This window comes from Drosophila yakuba, chromosome X, assembly GCF_016746365.2.
Source record: "Drosophila yakuba strain Tai18E2 chromosome X, Prin_Dyak_Tai18E2_2.1, whole genome shotgun sequence".
In the NCBI taxonomy this organism is placed as follows: Eukaryota; Metazoa; Arthropoda; class Insecta; order Diptera; family Drosophilidae; genus Drosophila; species Drosophila yakuba.
In genome coordinates, this window is record NC_052526.2 from 15117425 (window position 1) to 15131877 (window position 14453).

At 42.0% G+C, this 14453-nt stretch overlaps 1 protein-coding gene across 1 annotated transcript; it reads left to right on the forward strand.

The window, feature by feature from the left end:
- Nucleotides 1-68: 68 nt before the first annotated feature.
- Nucleotides 69-3839, forward strand: LOC6525487 (T-complex protein 11-like protein 1). Its single transcript, XM_002101286.3, has 6 exons — nt 69-384; nt 1168-1650; nt 1717-2201; nt 2273-2573; nt 2635-2801; nt 2863-3839. Exons 2-6 carry the CDS (start codon nt 1382-1384, stop codon nt 3123-3125), a joined length of 1485 nt encoding a protein of 494 aa, XP_002101322.1. The 5' UTR covers nt 69-384; nt 1168-1381; the 3' UTR covers nt 3126-3839.
- Nucleotides 3840-14453: the final 10614 nt, after the last annotated feature.

Consider the following 14453-nt stretch of genomic DNA (forward strand, 5'->3'; position numbering starts at 1 on the left):
GAAGAGCTAACATTTTCAAACGTAGTTGGGCTTTTCTGTACTCGCTGTGTCGTCGTCTATCGATAGCGTGGGCATTCCATCGACTTTCGATAGTCACCCCACAACAGCTGTGTGGAAAGGGGATTGGAATAAAGGGAAAAACAAAGCAGGCACAACAAACAAAGTTTTCAAATCGAAACGGAAACATTCGGAATTCGGTCGTCGTTCGTGATAGTTCAGTTCAGAATAAAACAACTTTGGGGGTTTAAACAATATAAAGAGAAGGTGGAGCGTGAACGAGTAAAAATTAATTGCAAAATTTGTAAGTGATTGTGGAAGGTGAATCAGCTGTGTGGGAAATTTTAAACGGAAGACTCTGGAACCTTCTCGTCGGTTATTCCTATTGTGAGTATTACAATTGGATTTCATCTGGTTTGATGCCACTTGGCATCGTCCTTGTGTCCATTTCGCAATTTTCCAATTTTCCCAGCTGACTCTTGCTGCGCAATTGAAAAGCAGCAACAACAAAACATAAATACATACACACACACACACATGCGTGAACCTAATCACTTCTGTTTTCGTTGCTGCTTTATTGCGCCGTTTGTTTATGTCGCCCATTCGCTGCATGGCCGTTGTGCAATTTGCTCCCATTTTCCACATTTAATTTTGGAATCTATGCCACGCTGCTTGCCAAATTGCATATTCTAGAATATTCGAGAGTTTTCGAAAGTGTTACATTTCGATTCCATTCAAATCTCTCGTATCTTCTCTCTTTGTCGCACATACATGCATACAAACAAACGCACACTTGTTCGCTCTCGTGTGTGCGTGCCAGTCACGTTTAACGGTTTCCTTCCGTGTGTTTGTTTACAGTGGGTATTGGCTAACATTTATTTCGAAACTGCCCATTGAAAAACTATTTTGGGGTTGAGAAATATGCGCACACAGCAACTGATCTGTAATAATTGGTTTTGTGTGGCAATCATAAACCTAAAAATATTTTTCTGTTGACTTTTTTATTTATGGAACTGCAGAAGGTCATGTAGTAGTTTAAAATTGATTGAACAACGAAATGTAAACGTAACACTTTAATAATGTATATAGAATATTATGAGCTTAAGCACTATGAGCAGTGACTTGTATCGTATGCCCACTGTATCTAAGACCCCCTTTTCTTCTTCGCAGGCAAACTGACCCCGAGCGGAGCTTTAGTGACGACCTCGAACAAAGAACAAAGAAAGCCCGAGTGCAGTTGCCATTGCCTTGCAGCCAGCAAGCCATATACACAACTGGCTCTAACCGGTGGTAACCAAATTCGCACTTGGTCGTAACCAGTTGCTGCAGCTGCCTAACGTCGCACTTCCGCCCGTGACCAGACAACAAAGAGCTCGACGGGACCATGGATGCCCAGGAGAAGAGGAGCGTACAGTCGGGTCAATCGGCCGAACAGGATGAGCACGAGGAGCACCGGATTCGGACGGACAGCGAGAGTTCCGTGGACAGCATGACGCGCTTCGTGTTGCCCAGCTTGGATGGCACACCGCCGAAGATCGTGACCCTGGACGAGGTGTCCAGCATGTTCAAGAATCTGCGCAACATGGAGCTGGCCCACGAAATAGCCCTCAATCCGGACTTCAAGCTGCAGAAATACGAGCCGCCCTCGGATAGGTAAGCCAATGCTAACAGCCAAAACATGGAGGCCATTCCATTAAAATACCCTTTTAATGTACCCAGTTTGGAGGGCGCCATCAAGAAGATGGTGCACAAGGCGTTCTGGGATCTGTTGCGTCAGCAGCTGGACCGCCAGCCGCCATCGTATGACCAGGCCATCCGGCTGCTGGCCGAGATCAAGGAGTGTTTCCCCCAGCTGCTGTCGCCCAACAACGAACGTGCCCTGGCCCACATCAACGAGGTGCTGGATGATTCCGTCATCCGCCAGCAGGCGGAGCGTGGTACCCTCGACTTTCGGGCGTATGCCAACTTTGTGATCAACATCCTGTCGCGTTCCTGTTCACCAGCCAGGGACGAAGCGGTGGCCGCCCTGCGGGAGATCGACGATGTGGTGGACACGTTCCGCAGCATCCTCGAGCTGATGACGCTAATGAAGCTGGACATGGCCAACTTTATGCTGGGCCTGGCTCGCACCGAGATCGCCGCCAATTCAGTGCAGTACGAGAAGGAGAAGTTCAGCAAATATCTGCGCGAGTTCCATGGAAATGGTAGGTTGTCGGCCACAAAAAACTACAAGTGCTCGATCATAAATTTATTTGGAATTCCATTACCATTACAGTTGGTTTTCCGGCCACTGAGGATTGGCTGCACCGTCACCGGTCCGGCAGCAGCGTGGATGAGACCATTTACAATGCCTACATGCAGCTGATTGACTATCCGGCCGACAAGGAATTCCCGGAACTGCTGCGCATCGATAAGGAGCGCTTTGCCGGCCTGAGTTGGCGTGCCCAGCGCTTGATCCTGTGCGCCTCACTCATCTCCGTGGCCCAGAGCACGCCCATTATTTCGCAGCGCCGCGAGAATCGCATCAAGCTGGCCCAGCAGCTGGACATCATTGTGCAGGACATCAAAAACCAGGAGTAAGAATCCTAATAGTCTAGCCAAGCGCTTATTTAACCCTTCTACAATTCCAATTAACAGCCAAGTAGCCACTGCCATCGAGAGCTGCTACGAGCAGATTCGCTCCTTTGTGAACAAGGCCCTGGAGCAGGAAAACATGCCCGCGATGAGTGATGCCGACCAGGCGGCGCTCAAGAACCAGGTGCTCAAGTTGGCCCACAAGACATCGCCAGTGTCCAGTTTGATGGGTAAGCTACCATCTTTATATAAAATAAGGATACTATTTAATCCATTTGAATCCCATTTTAGCCAAGCGATTGGATGGCTATGTGCGGGTGACGCTGCGCTCCAATGGCAGCATTCCGCCGCCGCCCTCGGGATTCGCGGACTATCAGGAGGAGCTGGTTGCATTTATCGCCTCGTTCCGTCGCCTGGTGTCCTACAACCACGCCGTGTTCGGGGAGCACTTCCACCAGATCCTCAACAAAACGTTTGCTGGCGAGGCAACGGAGGCTGCCGCTCCCACGGCCAGTGGCATAACCGCTGGCCAGGCCCAGACTGCCAAACCTTAGGTGGGCGGGAGTGGATTTGTCTACCGTCTAAGGCAACACTAGATACCAGCATAGAAAACACTCACGACACACCTGTAGGCGACCGGCAGATGGCGGAGATCTGCATGATGTTGGGGCATCCCGGAGTGGCGGACAGCAACTGTCCTTTGGGCAAAGGAGGCGAAGGCGAAGGCGGAGGCGAGCGGATTGTTCAACGTTTCTCCCCATTTCGCAGATGTTCTTTCCATATGACGTGACACTTGCGTAGAAATTTTGACGCACACCCGTAACCACCAAGTAGTAACCAAGTACTCCAGATCCAAATCTCCCTGCAACAAAAAACAAATGGGATCTGAATTGGCTGAAAGAGAATCAAGAATGTGCTGGGGCGTCTGTGATAAACAAGAAAATTCAACATGAAATTCAAATTTGTGGGGCCTACGAAAAGCGAACTCGATTATGTGTGCTCCTCAATGTTCGTAATCTTAACCTTCTCTTCAGACTTACGATAAATATATATATATATTATATTATACACGTGTACCCTAATCCCCGGACTAATCCCATATTTTAGACTCTTTGTGACCCCAACTTGAATTTAGTTTGATGGTTTTATTGATCAGCAGCAGTGATTCGACTGAATCTACACGAATAGAAAGGAAAATACATTTGTGGGTGCATTAAGATTTATCTTTACCTAGTATATCGATATTCAAAATAAATGAATTCAATTGATTCAATCTTTTTGCTGGCGTGGAAAAAAGTAATACATCTAATTTTTATAATATAACGACAACTTATTTAAAATACGTGACTTTGGATATTTGAATCTGCGGGGATGCCAGATCGGGGAGAATATGTATAATGCCGCTAGGTGGCGCTACATGACGTAACAATTCGCCAGATGGCGCCTTGGTAGCCGTTTTTCAAATGTGCACCAAATTCGAATTACATATTTATTATTTTAGATAAAGGTTAATGATTTTGTTCCTTATAATAAATGCAGTAAAATAGGTTAAATTTAAATATCTATCACCTGGCCTTGTCGACTTTTTAAAGCCCATGACCTCGCCTCGCATTCATTTGCAATTTTAGTTTCGTTTTCGGTTTTTGCCCTTATTTGCGCTATCTATGCACAGCAAGTGCGAAAAAGTACAAAAAGCTATTTCATTTCGATCGCGGAAATTGGGAATGACATAGTTTCGAAATCGATATCACATGGAAACAATTTTTTGAAGGGCTAAGCGCACATACGAAATCCCCATCAGAACTGTATCCATCATCGTTACTATATTAAACTCATTTCCGCTTTTGCGCCAAAGGCATATGTATGTATCTACATATATGTATATATGTATAAAAAGTAATATTCCCGAGCGATATTACGCAATCGCAGTGGCAATCTTATCGAGGAAACGGAATGGATCGTTTTACTATTGCCATTGTGGTGATAAAGCGCCAGGGAAGATTAGATTAACCAGCTCGTTCTGCTCGTGATTCCATATTACCACCAACTACGTCGCCTTATAGCCAATATACCATCGCCTTTTATGCTATATACCAAAATATCAGACGGTAAATCCCATATATTATCAGAATAAATCCCAAAACAAAGTAAATGAAGTCATTTGGAATTCAATTATCATGTAATATTCAAGCTATTCAGCTAGTTAGTTTATAAATTGAGCTAGTTTTGCGTCAGTTATAATTACAATTATAGCATCGTGACGCAGGTTGGGGGTTTGGATAAGATACGCCCTATATGGCGCACATAGGGTACGAGTATCATAAACTATTTCACCTGGCATCTGTGCAGTTTTAATCATCCCAAGACATTGAAAGGCGTTGTTTTCTTATCAGCAAACATACATATGTATGTATGTACATATAGTACATATGTGCGTTGCCCAGTGATCATAAATGCCATTGCTGATTGAGTGATGAGTAGAAAAATTGGAAACCGAATGGAACCACAGACCTTGAACGATCATTGACGATATGGAAAACTCGACTCAAGGGAATTACACGAAATGGAAAAGGCGAAGAGGAAGAGCGCCTGATTAACGTGTTTACAGACATTCGGCACTCGAGGTATTCGATTATTGCGCCTGATATGGCATTCTGTAATTGGGCCAACCTTGCATGGTCGAGATAATGGTGATTTACCACACGTTTGCGCAAAATAGAGAGATATTAATTTTATAAATTGCCCCAATAAGTATGCTGCAATAAATGTCATATCTCTGGTCCTTTAATAAGTTTTCAGTGTTACCGAGCTAAGACTAACGAAAGACAATTGCGAAACGCAGTTCATAAAGTTATAAATGCTGAATTTTATTCTTTATTACTTATGTATGTGAAATGAGAGCACGCTGCAGATATTTTAGGAATGTGCTCGAAGCGCCTTTTAAAGCACTTTAACCTTCATGTTGGGCGGTTACAGAAGGTCGGGTCAAGGAGGGTTAAAGCCACACATACTTACACGCAAACATATGTATACTCACATTGTTATATTACATACACATATTTGCTGAGCGAAAGAGAGCGGCCGGCATATTGCATGAGAATATTTGCACGTGCTGTGGGCGAGAGCAGCGCAGGCGTTTTACCGTTACTCGACCGGTGCTTTCTCCGATGTCCTTGCACACTCTCTTGCTCTCTCTCTCTCTCTCACTTCTCCGGGTAAGTTTCCCCTGAATGCGGCGAATTCTGCGAAAACCACCACCGCCGCTATTTTAGTTAATACACCACACCTATCTGCCCACGCCACCCCAATTCGCCTCCCTTTTGTCCAGCAGTTGCACTGAAAGAGAGAGAAAGCTAGAGAGACTGGAAGAGAGAGAGGGAAATGAAAACAGCTGCAATTGATGATAATGATAATGATGGGGCTATGCAAAATGACAGCTAACTGCATATGTACGAGTTAACGTTTTGAACTTTGACATTGTGGGTTCAACTATGCCCAGTGTAATTAGAATGAGATAAAGTAAATGATTACAGTTGTTAAGATAAAATGATACGGCCGGTCACCTAAAACCCTTAAAACTGATAATCAACAAAAAAGATACACCTATGAATAAGCAAATCTTTTTTCTGCAAGACTTTGCATCTAAGATGAATGTATGTAAATCGCTCCCTACGAGGCTTCACTTTATGGCCTTTTATGTGGACTTTTATACGCTGCATCAGCTGTGTACATCGATGCGTACATAATGTGCAGTGCCAACATGGACATATTGGATATAGAACAGCTTCTGCGCTCTGAGTTCGTTTTTTCCCGCCTTGCAATGCTCTTTTTTGGACCGATGAATTTCCATGCCTTTTTTAGACACAGAACAGTGAGCTCCAAATCGGTTTTCACTTTTTTTTTTTCGTCGCGAACCCCAAACAAGTGGTGGAGCGTAGGATTTTACAAGGGCATAAAGTGAATATCCATGTATACAAGCATATAATATATGTACATATATAGATACATAAGTAACTTAAGACGAGTATGCAGTTCGAAAGTTTGAAGATGCTTTGAATATTATTACCATTTTTTTACGATTAGAATGAACTGTTAAATGCACTTCTCTGTTAAGTTCACAGAATGAGTTATGCGCCCATTTAAGGGTTAAGGCTTCCTTCTTGATCATTTTCCCATCCATGTAGAGATAAATCACACACCTTTAACCTCCCGTTTCCCATTTCCATTTCCATTGCCATTTCCATTCCCATTTCCACTTCCCGTTTTTCCAGTGAGCCATAAAATGAAGGCAATCGATCACTTTGCATTATAAATCAATGCGTGCTTCTTGTTGGAAAAGGGGGCTGTTTAGCGGTGAGGGAGGGGTACTAACTAGTGAGGGGGGATGTGAGTGTGGAGAACGGCTTACACAGCATAAAACGCGAAAGCGGAGAGAGCGCCAAAGAGAGAGAGCTTCGGCTGTTGCGTATAACCATATTTGGCTTGCATTTTGCCCAACTGCAGTGTGTGCAAGTGTATGTGTGCACACGTATAAGCTGCGCTCAGCATAAAACCGCTCTCTTTCTCTCTACCGCTCTCTTGCTCGCAGAGAGCGGAGTAACAGAATGAAATAATACAAATATATTTGAACTTGAACTTCCCGCACCCGTCTCTGCGCGTATATATACATATATTTCTATATGCATGTGTGTGTGGAGTTGACGCCCCCGCCCAAAAAAAAAAGAGCCGGCGACAAACACACCCAAATACAGTAAGCACCAACAAAAAAAACACCCTCAACTGCCAAACCAAAGAAGGCTGTACAAAATAAGTGCATAGTAAAATGGGTTTGTTAAGTACGTAAGATAGATAATTGAAGTTCTTGCACACATAGGCTGTAAGTTTGTCTTACAGACTCAACACTGTACTGGCCCATCCGCCCGCTTGCACTCCCTTTTCTTGTGCCTCCGGTTTCCTTCGACTCAAAAAATCTTCCAACGAATTTCCGATTATGGGCGCAGAATTTGCCGCGCGTCTTGAATCGAATCGATTTATGAAGCGACTTCTACCTGCTAAGGTCCTCCGATGATGCGAGGGATGCGATTTGAATAATAACGATCGTGGATCGTGGATCGTCGATTGCCTGTATAATAACCATTTCTCATTTCGTTTTCAACTCCATTTGCCTGCTTTTCCCTTTTTATTTCGCCCTCTTCATCGGTCTGCGCTGTGAGCGGCATTCGTAATCGCCTCCGTTTCCGTTCGAGTGACTGATCAAGTGTATATAATGAGTATATATAGTATATATAGTATCTGGTATGGGGATGAGCTTCCTTCGACAGTGCCACCAACTTATGGCGAACCAATATAGCCAAAGGTCGTAAAACCATATATGCAACACTTCGTTTCAGGCGTTTACTTCAATCAAAATCAGCAGCAACTTCGGTAACTTTTCCTTTTGCACAATAAATAACTAAAATATCTAACTAGTTTAGTTGAAATTAAGAACTTAGATACTTTACATCTAGAACTGGAAGTTAGTAATAACTTTGCTAGAAATCGAACGATATTGCTGTGGGTTCTCGAGATAAGTTAGGGGAAACCAGAACGAAACTGATATAGTATTTCACCTTGATACTGAAGCACCTGATGATACGTTAGGAATTTTTTTATACATACATATGTATGTACATATATGACGCATGGCCATCGAGTGCAACCCTTTGCTTTTCCCATTTCCCATCCACTTTACCCATTTTAACGATTCTCTGTTTTATTCCTTTGATTTCCTTGCCATTCCCGTTTTGGCCTGGCGACGGAAGTGCCTGTCAGCCACGCCCATTTCTGCACTGTCATAATTTAACCCCCCAACCAGTGGAGCCTTAACCCTCTGAGCACCAGCTACTTTTAACCCCAGATGGTCTCTAGATAGCGAAAATCAGGGCAATGCCTAAGTCATTTAATGCAATTTTTGATTAAATTTATTTATTGCTTGCTGACTCAAGTAAGTTATGTTTTAAATGTTTAAAATGTTTTAAATGCGCTAGTGAGTGAGTAAGTGTCGGAGTTTTGAACGCCACTTGAGATGCAGAGTGCTATGCGACTTAAGTGATAAATATTTGGGATCTTTCATGCGCTTACTCATAGGGTTAATGACTTCCCGGAGTTTGGGGTCGAAGTTCCCTCCGATCCCACATTGAATGCGATTTTAAAGAGTTTTTTTGAGAAGAAAAACATATAAAAAAGTGAAAAGCCAAGTGGTTAGGGCGTTGTATGCTTGACTTAATCGCGTTTGTGTGTATTGTATTTAATGCATTGGCATACACATATGTATGTACATATGCATTTGGTTGGCACATTAATTTTACTCCTCCATCTTATCTTGCATTTTGGGTTATATACATATATACAATGTATGTATATATACAAAGAGCCCGAGAATATTATGCTTTTGAGGCTGGGAGCGATTAGTCAACGGCATTGCCACCACCACCACCACCAGTAATCAGTAGTGGCCGAAAAGCGAACCACCACATTGGCACAAACAGCTGATCCCATCCCCTAGCAAAATGTTGGCCCAGGACGGTGGCACCCACCCACCCCGAAACCCCCCCCCCCCCCCTCGAAAATCCAGTGACGGGTGTCTGGGGTTCAAGGTTGAGCCGCTGCAGTGCGACCCTCATTTGGGCAATGCCAGTCCCATAAGCAGATGCACTGACAGAAATCGGTTGCCAAACCTATCAAATATCAGAACTATCACACTATCAGACCCATATCAGAAACCTATCATATATCATTATATATACACTTTTGATCTGCTAAATCTTATGACTGACATAGTGATTTCTCGCAGTGCATTCCATCCCTGCGCATTCCCAGTTGGGGTGGCAATTGTAACGGCACCCACCCCTATGCCATGCACCCTATATATCCTGCATATCCTTCACATCCGGGTGAATCATTCAGCGCCTGCTTTTATTCTTCCTTGTCTTTATTTTTCTTTTATTTTATTTTACTTTTTTTTGGCCAAAAAAAAAATTCGCAAAAGGGACGCAGCACGTGTCACTTTCACAAAATGCTGGAAAAGTAACCGAAAACAGAGACGAAAAATTCACACTGCGAATCCGTGATGAGTCATGGACTTTGATTTTGTTGCATTTTGATGAAATTTTCGAGTTAAATGCATTCGAGCAAATTGCATTCCCCATTTCGTTTTCTTTTCTTTGCGCCGAAATGGAAATGCAATTTGTTGCGCTCTGATTACAGTCTCCGAAAAGCGTGCTAGGGTATGCTTTAGTCGGTGGAATTTTTTGGCGGGGTGGGGGTGAAAATGCATTGGATACTTTGTTTCTCCAAATTAGTATGTATATCTAATACAGACCATTAAACAATTTAACAAAAAAAAACAACAGTTATACTAGACACTGTGCTCCCCCCGCTGAGCAGTGAATTTCCCGAATTATTCATTTATTCATTTACTGCCTCTGTGATCTCATAGATGATTCATTAATGAATTATATCAATAGCAGGCAATTGGCGAAGAATCTCGGACAAAAATATGCCCAGAATCTTTTTCTTTTTAGCTAAAACCGAAATATGATCTATTTATCTTAACGCCATAAAAACACACAAAAATGCTATTTAAGCATATGCAAATTTGGGAGAGAAGATGGAAAATCGGGAAAATGTTTGTTTAGGTCGGTGCTGCATAGCTGTAAAATCGAGATACCTTTCCAGCTGGTTTTTCCAGATGGTTATCAACTTTTCAATCTCCAAATCCCCAAAATCCGTGAGTGACTTGCCAACAATAACGGATGACTTAGGTAATAGCTCTTTTGGCTCATTGATCAAGTTGATCAAAGTTTTCAGATCGATGTCACCAGAACGTAACTCCCTTTCTCCCCATCGCCCTTCTTCTTCTTCCTCTTCTCAGCGGTCAGTCAACGGTATTCCAAATAGACTTTCGCAAAAATTTGCCTAATAATTGAAAACTAAAAATAAAAATGCCACATTGTTGTTGTTACTGTTGTTGATGTTGTTGCATTTCATTTGGCGAGCGCTCACTGAAATTCTAATTAGCTAGTGAAAGTCATGTCTTCCTCTTCCCCTTTCTCTCCGCCTTTCTTCCCCGTTAACTGTTAACCGCTTTGGCTCGATCATTTTCATCTTTTATGGCATTGTCCGTTTGCCGTTTTCATGCGAACAAACGGACGGACAAACAACAACGAATTGTGCCATTTAAAATGCAAGGTAGATAGATACTGAGATGAATATCTGATGAGGATTTGAACGAGCAGCGGTTTGTCAGTGGATCAAACAGAGTTACCTAATAGATCGCATATCTGCTATGGATATGAACGGATATGAAATGCATTCGAAGTAATTAGTGACGCCATCTACATACATACCAAGTGTCCGTCCAGAAAAAACATCGGCACTCAAGTTGATTGACCATATTTGGAATTATTTGGCTCCCATTTAATTTCCTAAGCTAGTAAAACAGCGGATGCAACGCCGTATAGAACACACACGTATGTACGTACATATGTACATCACTAAAGCTACAGGTGAGGGTTTCGACTTTTGGGGATTACGTATGGCTACGCCCACGATCTATGTACAGAATTGTATATATGGGCAACATTTTGAGTTTCCGCTTTTAGTTTGAGTTTTTCGAAAATAGTTCGTTACATTTCAGCACTCGCACACAAACACACAGCTACGGACAACACCGATTGATCCAAACAATTTTGGTTTTCGTTGCTTTTGGACATTTGTTGGATACATTGTACATTTTTGGGATAAAACCGATAAAAGCCTCGCTTTTTTGTTGCTCGTTTTCCATTCAAAATGCCAACGGCCAAAAACGGGCAGCGACAGCTCAATGTCAATGGCTTCAACTTATGTATATATAGTATATACTATATAGCGCATACATATGTGCGCTGCTCGAAAGCCCAAATAAATTATACGAAATTAAATGAAAAATGCCAAAAACGTTGACATTGTATATTGTATATTGTGTGTTTGCTTGCCGCTCTTTCTTCCATGTTTATTGCCTCTACCGAATTGATTCGGATATCATTTGTACGCACTGAAGTCCCCCAATTCGCTGGTTTTATTATCCGCATTGCAAAAGTGAAAAGTCGCCCAAATATCGGTTACTCCGATATTGCAGTGATCCATTTGAATTCATCCGTCAGCAACTGACTATCAAGCAAAAAGCGTGCTTTTGCGAATGTGTGTCTCCGTTTCTAGACTGTCTGTAAACCGTTTCATCAAGCAGCATTTGAATTTGTTTCATACACCTGCGGCTAGTGAGCTAGAAACGCGACTAGAATATATGTATAACAACTTACTTACAAGACTTAACTTTAAGAGCTCAATCTTTGGCAATATCAGCGTGAAAAGCACGAACGAAAATGTGAAAATCTGCTGTGGACCGATATTAACTATATTGCTATAAAACGTCTATTTTGATGGGTCTGATTGTCTCAGCTTGACTGTAAGCTAAGATTTTTTTGCAGCTTGTTTCTTCCGTTGGTGGGAAACAAGTTTTGCTTTTTTTACGGATCTTGTGCCGCTGCTTTTGCTTCTGTTTCTGTTTTTGCTTCTGCTATATGCTTTCTTCACTCCTCTCGTTTCCATTCTCTTGCCAAACGGCCTGGCAATTTCAAACGTAACTGTCAACAATGGGCGGACTGTTCTTGGACTTTTTTAATCATTCCCCCCTTGTTATACACTACAAAAAAAAAATTAACATTCTCAAAGTTAAGTTTTCTTATCTTTAACCAGATCGCTACCCTTGAAGTGAAGAGAAGATCACATCAAAATGAAACTATGTTTCTCGAAACACTCAAGGCACCCAACGAATCGAAATAAATCTTCAATCTAAGATTGTATTTTTCGGCGAGTGTACTATCTCTCTACATTGTTGGGAGGCAGGTGCTTGTGCTTGTGCTTTTGAAGCAATCGCCAAACGGTTTCCGATGATCATGGCCATTATCGTCATTACGATAGCTACGTTCATCATCATCGTTTCTGTGGTGTTTGTGTGTTTTTATGCTAAACGGTGCTCCCGGCTCAATTATTTATAATTTTTTCGCTCGCAGCGGGATTATGTTTATATTTCTTCTATGCATATTCACCCATTTCGTGGGTTTACCGCTTAACCCGTTTAACTTTTCTGCCCGTTGCTGTTGGTTTTTGTAGGTGGTCTTCTGTTGTGTTTTATTATGGATTTTGTTTTCTTCGCGCCCTCAGCATGTTTGTACCTCGATTTTTGCTTTATTTTCCACTCATTTTGCTGTTTCATATGCAAAACCATACGGCAACCAATAAGTGTACTTTACGTTTCGGGTTGTGATGATTCACTCCAAAAACATGGAATCGACTTTGAGCTGGACGTAAGCCGAACTTGTGACTCACACATTCGTTTCTCAATGCAAATATGTCCATCAAAAGTTCCGGAGAGTGACTAGGCGGTATTATAGGGTTTGGGATAAATAAACATTCATTTGAATCACATTACCACGTATTTTTTGTATTTATATGAAGTTTGTGTTTTGGCAAAGCTTTTCTCGCTTTAAGAGATCACCGAATAATTAATCTATATCAGCCCAGATTCGTCTTGTTTTCCCACTCTCAAAGTCAACCCACTGTCATCTGGAATCCGGATGACTCACGATCTAGTTATAGCCGCGTCACTCCTACTTAACGTTAAAGCTATCGCCCAAGATCGGCGGCTATAGCGTTTCGGATCGGTCAGGTGCCACAGCTTTTGTGAGTCAGCCAACTTATGCCGACTTATCGCCAAGTACGTAGTATGTACACATATACATATAGTGTACTTATTTTCAGCGCACTGTTATCACTCTTATTAGTTAATCGCTGTTGAAATAAATACACATATTCGACCACTTATATATTTCATTATTATTTATTGGCTGTGGGTAAATGGTAATGGGCCTACGTGTCCATCAGTAAAATAGTGCTTATGTGCCTGATAACAGGGCGTTGGGCGCCAACAAAATGATTTTCGAATCAACCCGCATGCGAGTGAAAACAAAAAATATAAAAAAAAACAAAAAAGAAGGGAGCGGCTAAGGGATAAGGGCCACAAGATAATGGTATGAGCAATAAGTAACAGGGTTTATTCCACTGATAATGCAAAATATTTTGGGACTAGTGAAATCATGCGGGAGTTGAAGGCATCAAACTATGGTTACTAAACCTCCGGGCTCACAATTCGAGAAACAATCAAACTTGATAAGCCAGAGCGCCGTTTAAGATTCAGCAAACAAAAATGTATTTATCAAAACAAACTTAACTAATTTCTACAACAAGTAGTAGTAATGTTCTAAGAAATTGGCGTTTCGATGACTAACTTTACCAGATAGGAAGTCCAAGCGGCTGGCTTATTTTTATCATTCACAAGAATTCGGTCAATATTGTATTACATAGCGGGCATTACTCAGTTTTTCAAATATTTATGGTTTGGTTTATTAGGAAAGTTATTTATACGCGTTAGCACAGCGTTCGTTACTAGTTTCGATGAGTGCAATTCCCCTGCAACAGCAGTTCCGCAACAAATTGTGCAATAAACTGCATCCCCTCACGTTTCACGTTTCACATAAATTTGAATATTTCCCCAACGCAAGCGATAATTTATCAGACAAACCCGTTTTGCAATATTTCTGCCAAGTTCATTAACAGTTTGCATTAGGATTTGCAACTAAAATAAATCACATTAAACTTAAGAATTGAGCTGAAAACAATCAGATTTTCGGCTTGTAGTTGAAAATTTGAAAAAAGTGAGTTGGAGTCTAGAATAAGTACTAGTACTATTACTAGTAACAAACTAGTACTTTAAACGAGCACCTTGCATGTCGCACCCACTGGAA